This window comes from Felis catus, chromosome B1 (assembly GCF_018350175.1).
Source record: "Felis catus isolate Fca126 chromosome B1, F.catus_Fca126_mat1.0, whole genome shotgun sequence".
In the NCBI taxonomy this organism is placed as follows: Eukaryota; Metazoa; Chordata; class Mammalia; order Carnivora; family Felidae; genus Felis; species Felis catus.
The window spans coordinates 121,762,958-121,774,488 of NC_058371.1; the positions used below are offsets into that span (position 1 = coordinate 121,762,958).

The 11,531-nt window shown below is 33.6% G+C and overlaps 1 protein-coding gene across 2 annotated transcripts in view; it reads left to right on the forward strand.

The window, feature by feature from the left end:
• DNAJB14 (DnaJ heat shock protein family (Hsp40) member B14) overlaps positions 1 to 11,106 on the forward strand; it is a 46,257-nt gene extending 35,151 nt beyond the window's left edge. For both annotated transcript variants that reach the window (XM_023252912.2, XM_023252913.2), the window contains 3 exons: positions 632 to 741; positions 1,583 to 1,755; positions 6,133 to 11,106. In XM_023252912.2, coding sequence (XP_023108680.1) covers positions 632 to 741; positions 1,583 to 1,755; positions 6,133 to 6,257 — 408 coding nt within the window. In that variant the 3' untranslated portion in view covers positions 6,258 to 11,106. The remainder of the gene's footprint in view (positions 1 to 631; positions 742 to 1,582; positions 1,756 to 6,132) is intronic.
• Positions 11,107 to 11,531: the final 425 nt, after the last annotated feature.

An 11,531-nucleotide genomic window follows, 5' to 3' on the forward strand; every position in this document is an offset into this window, starting at 1 on the left:
GGATATTGCGGGAGCAGGGGTAGAAGTCAAGGTAAGAGGGTGGTGGGCAAAATGATACTTTGGAGTTTGGTGTTCTTTGATTCTGATGAAGATACCCCTGCAGAGTGCATGCTTTGAAGAAAGCTGCTCGTTGTTGGTCCTAAAGAATTTAGAATTAATACTGAAAAACTTAAGTTAGAAGTTACTTTCCTTGTTCTAATACAGTTATACCCAATTGCATATAGCACTTAGATTACATGAAGTGGAAAGGTGAATAGAAAGAACGCTGGACTAGAAATCAAAAGGCATGGGCCCCAGCTCTGACACTCGTCTGCTTCATGTACCACTCTGAAATTCAAGGGAAAAATAGTTCTGTAAGAGAGAGAACTTCTTCATCTGTTACATGAGATCAGTTTATATCAGTGTTTTCCAAATCAAGATATCTACAGATCTACATATCTGCATATCTCCACCTGGAAAGTGGTATTTTTAAGAATCACTCCAGGAAGCTGGTATGATCAGGCAGATTTGAAAGCACCGAGCCAGATGATGTCAAATGTCCTTTCTGCCTCTAAAAATATATGACAACTGTTGGATTATTGACAACTACAGTTATATTACAATTTGTTGTTTTTTGATGATTTTTTTATAGGGAGGTTTTTCTGTGTTTATCCAGCTGATGCCCATTATTGTATTGATCCTCGTGTCATTATTAAGCCAATTGATGGTCTCTAATCCTCCTTATTCCTTATATCCCAGATCGTAAGTAGCTAAGTGAAGTTTTACACACACACACAAAATGTTGTTTCTTATCTAGCTTCCTTTAAAGGGCCTTGTGCTCTCTTCAGCTTTTAAGTAATTTTCTATTGCTACAAGTGTACCAGATTTTAAAATTTCTAATTTAAAAAAATCGTTGCTGAAGTGATAAATTTGTATTATCTTGTTAGTTTACATTTCTGTTCTATTGTGGATAAAGACAGAAGTACTGTATTTGAGCTTAATAGCAATTTATGTAATAGGTAATATGTTGAGATCAAAGACAAAAAATAGTTTGAAAGACAAAAGTAGAATTATAATTGATGTTACATAGATTTGTATCATTGAGGGGTAAACCACGTCACTCTTTTGTTTATGAAATGTTAAGTAAATAAAAGCAGATATTACTTTTTTGGTATATGAGGTATTTTTCCACAATATACTTTATATAAGATCAGGACATAAAGGAAATTTAATGCAGCATCCATTCTAGAAAACTTTAGTGTAATACAGTGAACATACAAGAAACTTGATAAAATCATATTGCCAGTGATTTTACAGTATTAAAAACAGATTGGTGTAAAAATAAGAAATAACTTTTTCTTTCTTCTAAATAAGATTTTAGTTAACTAAAAATTGAAAGAACTTATAAGAACGTATATTAAAATAGGATTACTTTTTTATTACATGAATGGTGGTTTTAGGCAATTTGAAATAATGTAAACAAATGATTACTAATATTAACTTTTTAATTATTTTTAGTTGTTTTGTTAACTTGGTTTGTAGTAGCAGCATCAGAATGTACAATTTTAATTAAAAAAATAATGATCAAGCATTTCTTTTGCAGTGGATCAGGGCAAACTATTAAAATGCAGACAGAAAACTTGGGTGTCGTTTATTATGTCAACAAGGACTTTAAAAATGAATATAAAGGAATGTTATTACAAAAAGTAGAAAAGAGTGTGGAAGAAGATTATGTGACTAATATTCGAAATAATTGCTGGAAAGAAAGACAACAAAGTAAGTTTATGAAATGCTTAACATTTAAAAACTTATTCAGAGTCTTTGGAATTGATTATTGTAGATTTCCCTACTCCAGAAATGTTCTAGAATTGCCTGGCACGTAATTGGAGCTCAGTACTTGAATACGACAATACATTTTAATGTACATGTGGCCTTATAATAGTATAAACACATAGTTCACATAGAAAGCACTTAATAAATGGTATGTATTGTTATCATTAAATATTTGGTTGAATAAGTGAATAATTCCAAATTTCATCGTATTTAAGATGTTGTCAATTGTAACATGCATCATTATTTTATGTATCACTATAAAAGAAAAAATTCTGGTACATTTGTTATGTCATCGATTTTAATATGCATCCTGTTTCAGAGTGAAGTTTGAAACTCTTCATTAATTTAGCTTAAGCATTTAACACTTAATGTATAATGAGTTTTGTTGACATTTTGTTTTATTCTGTACGTGAAGTCCTTGGGAACACTTAATCAATTTTAGCCTTTTCCAGCCTCAGCTTCCTTAATTTAAGAAGCAGTTCCACCCATAAAAAGCTTGACCGTAAGAATTTGCAGAGATGGTGCATGTGAATCTAGTGTTGTTATGGTTATTGTTTTTCTGACTGTTACATATAATAATGTAGACCATATAAAGTAGACTTTGGGGTTAAACAGACTAAAGTTGAATCCCAGCTCTGTAATTTTTCGCTGAGTGATTAGGGCCAAATATTCTAACCTTCATGACTTTCCTCCCTCAGGTGTGAAATGGGTGATGCTGACTAGTGGGAAGAGGAACTAAGTGTCATTTATATAATACTTAGTTTCAGTCACTGTCCCAAGCACTTTATATATATTAACTTATTTAATTTCCACAACACCACTGTGAAGTTATTATACCCATTTTATATATGACGAAGCTGAGACACAGAGAGATTTAGTAACTTGCCCAGGGTCATAGAGGTAGTCTGTGATTCAAACCAGCCAGTCCAGGCACTGTGCTCTGTAATCTTCTCAATAATGCCCAACTTTATGGGTTTGTCATAAAAATTAAATCAGACAATAAAGTGTTTCACACGGAGTAAATGCCCAGAAAAATGGTAGCAGTTATCATCATCTCCCGTCCAGTAGGGAAGAGTCGATAAAACATAACCTTTGTATACTTCCAAGAAAGTTCTTGTCTCTGACTTTGGAGTCCTCATCTATATAGTGGCAGTTAGAAGAGAAAGTGGAAGTTAGAAACCTTCTTGGTTTCCAAGTCTGAGTCTGTGAAATCCGTCTGGTCTCAATGTGGAGAAGGTTATACTAGACTATTGGTTTTCAACTGGAAATGATTTGCCCCTGCTTCACAATATGTTTGGTAATGTCTGGAAACTTTGTGTGTGTCACTATGGGGTGGGGGTGGGAGAGATTGCTGCTGGCATCCAACAGACCAGACTGAGGCCGTGGTCTGCTAAACATCCTGCAGTGCAGGGGACAGCCCCCACAACAGAGTTCTCTGGACCAAAATATCGGTATCACTGAGGCTGAGAAACTCCATTAGCGGAAGGTCTTAAGGACAGACCACACCAAATATTATTTATTTCATTTTATTTCACTTTTTGGTCTCTAGTGCCTTGCACAATCCTTGGCATATCTTGGCATATCGTAAACTTTTGATGGATATATGAATAATTGGATGAAAGATTAATGAATTCATAAGAATGAATGTACGAAAGACCTGCGCATTTTGTGTTAAAAGAACGACTAACACATTAGATCTATCACCTTTCAAATACGAATTCTAATCTTCAACCACATATGGGTGATTTGGGGATTATGCATACTTAAATTCTGTTACCTTAAATAATTGGGAAATTGGCTGAATAAATAGAAAGAAGGAAGGAAAAGATATTCATGTTTGTGGAAGATAGTGTAATGTTATGGTAAGAGTGAAGGCTCTGAGACTGCCTTGCAAGATAAGATCCTGGCTCCACCAATATGTGACCCAGACCAAGTTACTTAACCTCTCTAAATCGTAATTATCTCATCATTAAAATGTGGACCATAACAGATCATATATGTTACACGTAACATAATATCTTGCATCTGTAAGTGTTCAATAGTATTACTTATGGTATTTATAATCATTTTTTATTCTATCCATACTATGAACCAAGTGTTTTTGCTTGGCATACTTTAGTTTAATCTTTTAGTAATCTGGCACGATTGGTATTAATGTTCACAGACTTTGAATCTGTTCTGTTTACCAAGTTGTCTGCAGCTATATTGTACACAGTTAACGTGTGTCTTTTAAAGTTACTATCGGAAGGAAATTTTAACTAAAATCTGATTTTAGTAAGTCATTATTTACAAAACCACTTGGTGGCATTCAAGAATATCAGTGGAACAAGACAAAAAGACTAAAGACTTAAAGACTAAAAAGAAATGACAACTAAATACAATGTATGATCCTGGATTGGCTCCTGGGCGGGGAGGGGAGGAAATGGCTGTAGTGGACATCCTTGGGACGACTGGTGAAATTTGAGCATGGACTATACATTAGATAAGAGGATTCTACTGTTGTTGAATTTCTGAATTTGAAAATTGCATTGTGGTTATGTAAGAGAATGCTCTTGTTAGGAGAAACATGCTGAAGTAATTAGGAATGAAAAGTCATGACGTCTGCACCTTATTCTCAAAAGGTTTTGTAAAGTAATAATCACCACCACAACAGTAACAGCCTTTATCATTGAGAGAGCTGAAGCAGATTTGACAAAAGGTGAAGAATTGGTCAATCAAGGTCTAAAGGGTTTTAGAGCGTTCATTTTAGTATGCTTTAACGTGCGTTTGAAATTTTCAAAATGAGATTTAACAAATTTAAGTGAAGATGGAAGTGGGAGGAGTTCAGTATGACACTAATTAATCCATTGATTGAAAGTTTTACTTGTTGATTGGGATGAGCTCATCTTGTTTTATAAATTAATGTCATCAAAAAGGTTGTTGGCCAATAGATTTCTTTTTACCAGAGTTTTCCTGTTCTGTAGTCACTTTTAACACTGTGTAATGTCTAGATTGGTAAAGTAGGTGTTTTATAAAACACAAGCAATAATTTGAAGTAACGGAAAGAATAAAAGGGTAGCGGTTTGGAGGTTTGGCTTGGAATCTAGACCCTGCTGTTGACTAGCCCTGTGAACTTTGTTTTATCTACCTCATCTGGGAAGAAACATCTGCGAAAGGATTTCACAAATGCTTCATTTGTAAATAAAAGGGATGGAGCGATTTTGACTGAGTTGTTAAATCCTAGCTGGATTGACGGAATAAAGATCTGTTCTGAAGATCTTTGCCAGTAGAATACACTCTTACTGTGAGTATTATTTTGAATGTGGTCCTGACTGATGTCTTTTACTTTGGCCATTGTTTTCCAGAAAGTAAGTGACTTTTTTCTGGGTCTTGTTACATTTTTTTCCTAAGTGCCCCCACCCTTTGGAAGTGTTAATAAACAGTGAAATGACTGAGAGTAACGGGAAGATAGCAAGGAAAAGTTCCCGGAAGATCTCTCGGAAGATTCCCATTTGTTTTTTTTAGTAATGCTATCCACATACTGAAGAACATCTTAGTACTTATTTGCTAAATACCACTACTATGATTCTGTAGCAAGCTATTTTCTGTTATGTGTTCCTTCAGTAAGATTTTTAAATTAAATTTTTATTTTTTTATTATATATTTTTTTTAAGTTTATTTTTATTTATTTTGAGAGACAGAGAGCAAGCAGGGGAGGGGCACAGAAAGGGCGACAGAATTCCAAGCAGGCTCTGCACTGTCAGCACAGAGCCTGATGGGGGGCTCAAACTCATGAACTGTGAGATCATGACCTGAGCCAAAATCAAGAGTCAGACGCTTAACCTACTGAGCCACCCAGGTGCCCCAAGATTTTTTTTTTTTTTTAATTCAAGTGAACTCAGGACAAGATTTCAATTTTTTCTACTCAAGTCCTGGCATAATGAATTAATCTGAACCCTTAACAAGAGGTCACAGCAAAAACAACCACTAGCAGGATTGAATAGCATATGATATCTTCAGGATGAAAGGTCCAGACGATGCTTTAGAGCAGTAGTTTTTAAACCACTGGAGACAGGAGTGAGGGAAAAGGTTGATAGGATTTTATTTTCATTTACTTCCCAGAACAGCTCTGTGTTGGTTTTACATGCTAGGCTTCCAAAGGCTTTTTGGAGGAATACTTGGATTTCTTTCTTAAAAAAAAAAAAAAAAAAAAAAAAAAAAAAAAAAAAAGTCAGTTAATAGAACGGTATTAAAGAGCTTCTATTAACCATCATTTCGGTTTAAATAACTAGGTGACCTAAATTAGTATCTACTTAGCAAAATGTTTTTGTTTGTTAACAGAAACAGATATGCAGTATGCCGCAAAAGTGTACCGTGATGATCGTCTCCGAAGGAAGGCAGATGCCTTGAGCATGGACAACTGTAAAGAATTGGAGCGGCTGACCAGTATTTATAAAGGAGGATGAACTGGGATTGTGTTTATACCTTCTAGTGTACTCTTAATTTCTTCCGTAAGTAAGTTTAGTTTCATCATGAGAGCTAAAGAAAAAGATTGGATGTTAACAACGAAACTGAATGGTTGGTCCCTGAAATCTTGGACTGTTTGTGACCTACTGGCTCCTTTAAATAGTAAGGAACTGAAAACTAAAAGTAACATTTTCGTTATGCTTCTGCAGTTATTTTCACTCTAAAAGCTTACATTATTCCTAAATAAAATGTTGTGAGAAAGGATTATCACACCTGTGGCAGTTTCCAGTTTTAGTAGTTCTCCATGTTTCCTTTTGTCATGTAAATATTTCTGGAATGATCATTTTGTGTACATACGGGTTACTACATTTTTATTTAAATTCTTTCAGCATTTAGCTCCATGAGACACTTTAGTTTAAACTGATAGAATAAATGTCCTATGAGAAAATTACGTTTTCCTTGTCAGATGTCGAATGTTGGTGGAGTTTAAGCAATGAAACTTTTTCAAAAAGAAAAGAAAAAACAAAAGCTGTTTAACTTTGTGTAAATCTTGTAGCATTATCAGCTTAGAGGGAATTGATATTTTTAATATTGCCATTATATTCCAGAATATATATTGAGATAAATGAACTGGTGTAGAGTATCAGTTTGCTATTTAGTTTTATGAATTGCTAAGCCATGCATAGAAATGAAATGCTATACTGATAGATTTTAAAGAAAATATGAGGAAATGGCTATGTAGATATTAAACAGAAAGGGTCTTCAACAGTAAATTGCACTTATGTCATTTGCAGTTCCAATAATTATAAGCCCCTCAAAGGTTTATATATCTGTCATTGAAGGCTGCTAAGATTTATGAAGAAGAAGACCCACCTGTTTTGTCCCCCATGGAAATTTTAGTTTTTTCTTAGTTATCATTTAAGCAGGATCTCAAGTAAATGGGTTCTTCTACAAATGAGTAATAAAAAAAAAAATACTACTAAAATGAAGCTTCGTGCCTTTTAACCTGATTGCCAACTCTTAAACATATAAGTAGATTACAGCACACTTATTTGATCAGAGCATGATCTGTTTGGCCATATGCAACAGTGAGCAGAAATATAGCAGCAGGTAGAATAGTGATTTATAGCAAGTTATCCTTACAAAATTCTGAGCTAAAATCTATTCACCATTGAGTAATTCAATTAGTCTAATAGGAATAAGCTCTCTGTAATTCAATCCATAATATAAATTAGAAAAATAAGCTGGAAATTGAAGTTTTTGGTGCCTGTATATTGAGTATGAACCTATTTGATTTCTAGTCTAACAGCTGTAATATTTTAATGATTTTGCTTCATACTCAGTTAATGGAACACAAATGCATCTTTGGTAGTTTTTTTTTTTTGGTATGTGAGGGGATGCCAGTTAGAGTGGCAATGTTCTTTTATTTAAAGATTTTTTTTCTGAATGTAGTTAATTTTATAGCACCTGTTCAATAAAACTGCTAAAATGAACATTCTTTTTAAAAATATTCTCTTATATCCCCTTTTCCAGGTGAATCAGTAGAAATACCTGAATGAATTAGTGGGTTAAACTAAACAACATACTGTTCCAGGAAAACTGGACAGCTAAACCAGTTTTCTTTTAGAAATATTTAAAGAAATAAAATAATAGCAGTGCTAAAAGAAAATACAAATTTAAATATGTTCTAGAGCCTGTAGGGTGATTTTTTTTTAAAAATAAGGTCATAGCATTCTAATTAATTTTGAAAGTTCATGTACATCAGAAAACTTACAAAAATTTAAGAGAAAAAAATCTCATCCTTTTATTTTTCCAGCTTTAGTGGGAAATTTACACTATTGTGATTGATGCTAATGTGAACTGAACTCTTGTTGAGTGATTCTTTTTCCCTTAATCTCGGCTTTTTAAGGGGATTCATGTAGTTATCAAATGAAGTGAAGTTATATGTTATGGAGTAATGTGTGGCTTTTGGACAGTATTATATTTCAGTTGCAATGCTGCATTCCATCACATTTCATAAAATGTTTGGGGGAGTGTGTTTGAGAAAATAAAATTTTCAGACAACTGTGCGAAATACCTGATTGAGTGCCTGATAATTTAAGCCACGTATAAAGTATGCAAGGAAAGATTAAGTCCTTAATGTCGTCTATATTTTGGTGTAAAGACCCAACCAAGTGTCTTAGAATTTGGGGTTAATTCTACAAAGTAAGAGGATTTTAACTATCTTGAGATAGAGGATGTTCATATTTTCTACTCTTCTGATAAAAATCTCAACTTTTACCATCTTATTTTTAGCTACATGAGCTTTGCAATTTCATTTGATAACTTGTACTATTCATTTTAATCATTGCCTCAAAGCTCTCAATCTCTGAGTATTGCTTTACTAGCTGTTCTAACTAGTTTTTGAGAAGTTTGGCCGCAACTATATTTATTAATGCTTTACATTTTTATCCCTTTTTACATACATACGTATAAACATCATTGTCCTTGTAAGGATTTGGGGGAAAGCAAATAGTATCTTTTCTCCTCCTTTTTTGATTCCTTAGTTCCCAGATAGACTGGTGCTAGTCATTTATAAGCTTCAGAATTTATTTTGATCAAATCTGAGAATGTCATTCTCAATGAGAAAATTCAAGTTTTAATCCATCTAGTATGTAAAAATAATATATTTTGGGGACGGATTGCATTTGAATGCTTAAATAAGTATTTGTTTCATAATCATTGCATTTTTATTTATAATATACACAGATTTGGTAGAATAAATCCTTAAGGCGTATATATGCCAATGCATTAAGCCACTCTGCTTTTGTGTCAGCTCAGGTGTTCACAAGAATAGGAATGTGGAGTTTCAGCCCTTCACTGTAATTGCACTTTTATGCTTAAGTTTTCTTCCTGTTAAATCTTCAGCTACACTAGTATGTAAAATAGTGTATAGTGAGAGAAATGATCACCCTCTTCATTTCTCTTTGTTGCTCTGTTGTAATAGTTTTAAACGCGTCTGTTTTTTAATAACTGTGACATATTCTTAATAACGTATTCCCACATATTTCGTTAAAAATTAAATCTCCCGCTTGTGTTAAGACAGTGAAACATTTTTTGATGTTGACTTGAGAACCAAATGAGCCATCTTTCCAGTTAAGTAAGTGTTACGGCAGAGGACCATATAGTTCAAAAGGAGAATTTGTGCATTTATTTAGTTTCCCCAAATGAAGGTTCGGGACTACCCATGTTACTATCTGTCTTCATACTGAGTGTAGCAAACTGAAAGGGCATCATAATCTTTTTTTTTTTTTTTGTCTGAACAGAAAAAGTCCTGAAAATGAACAATAAATCTGAATTTTAATCTTTACTAAGTCGCCGAAAAACCATGTCTGTTGGCCACGTTGGACAGTTGCCTAGTTAAAATCCATAACATCCTCTATAAACCAATGAAAAAGGAAAGAACAGTATAACAATAACTTATAAAACATTTTTTGATTTTAATTTTTAAGTACAAAGAAAAAGTGAGTAGAATGAGGATCTTCAAGGAATTCTTACACATCCCTTTAATAATCTGACAGGCAACACAGTCCTAGAATTCAGGCTTCCTTTTTGGTTTCCATTACTATTAAATAGACACTTTCATGTAAATGGAAACATTTTCCCTCAAAACATTAACTCAAAACATACTCCTTATATTAAGGATTATATAACCGCGTGTTTTGTAAGTTCCCTGTGTGTAACTTTTTCCTGTCGGTATGTGATTCGTTCTCATTTAATTTTATTATCTGCTGGTTTTGGGGCCAATGGACTTGTGAATATTCTGTGGACGTGTCCATGTATAGGTGTATATATATATATATATATATATATTTTTCCAGCTAATACCTCAAATGTGTGATTGTTTAATATATACCACACTATGTTTGCACAGAGCAGGGCTTCCAGTAGCCATGGATATTCTTATTTCTAACTTTGAAAATCATTCCACAGAATTTCATTGGTGTGAATTCTTTCTATTGATCCGTTTCAAATTTTAAACAGAGATTCCTGTTATAAGGCTCATACTTCAAATATAACTGTATGTTTCTGTATCTAGCAGTGGAAATATGTCAGGGTAAGAAGTGTTTCTTGAAGTGTCTAGTTTAGTAAGTTTTTATTAACAATTGGGACTACTGGTCACCGGGCTGTCTACTGACTGCACAGTGATGACACCCGGCATGAATTTGAGCAAGTCTTACTCACTTTGGCACAGGAGTCAGGCCATTCCAATCTGATTCTACTATGCCATTTAAGAGTGCCGCTAAAATAATAGAGGTTTTCGAGTGACACTGTAGTATTTTAAGCATCGATTTCAAAATGAATTGTTTCTTGAGTTGGCTGACCATACCAATGAGAAGAAAGAAACTCACTCATAAATGGTATTTTATAATTTATTTATATTAAGAAATGCTTCTTACCTATTTTGGTTTTGGTTTTGTTTTTTGGATAGCTACATAAGACTTTTCCACTTAAAGTTTAAATCATGTGTTTTTTAAAGCTGCAGGTAGTTTTCAAGGTGTGATGGAATTTCAATGGAAGCCTTGTATAAGTTAAATGAAGTGATACTGGTAAAGGAGAGCTAACTTTATTTGTCTATAGTGCATTCAAGATTATACAATTAGATTTAAAAATGAAATGTCTGATTTGTAAAATACTTACTGTTATATCAGACTTATAAAATAAAATTTTCTGTGTGAGAACTCTGTTAAAGAAAATGCACTTGATTTTTAATGAATGTTCTGCTGAATGATTTGTGATGAATTTTTGTCTTTCAGTCTCTGCAGTTTATCTCAATATATGAATAAAAAGGTCTGTTCTCACTGTAAAGGATTTCTTTTTCTCATGTTTGATACTCTTAATATGCACTTTCTTTCATTCGTTCAACCATTCAACAAATGTCTGAATGCCTGCCGTATCCCAGGCAGTGAGCTGATTGCTGGGAATTAATCACCGAACAAGACAAACATCCTTATGGAGTTTATATCTAGCCAGGAAAATAAGTGTCAAGTAAATAACTAATTATAATTATGATGAATAGTACAAAGAAAAGTCTAAGGTACAACGAGAGCATATGTCTAGAAGATGTAACCTACTCTGGGAGGGATGATTAGGGGAAGTTTCTCTGAGAAAGTGAGCTTGAGCTGAAGCCCAAAAGATGAGATAAGTAGTAGAAGTGAGGTGAATGCTAGAGATATGGTTCCAGTGGAGTGTGCTAAGTTGATAAAGCATAGAAACTTTATACCGCCGTGAAA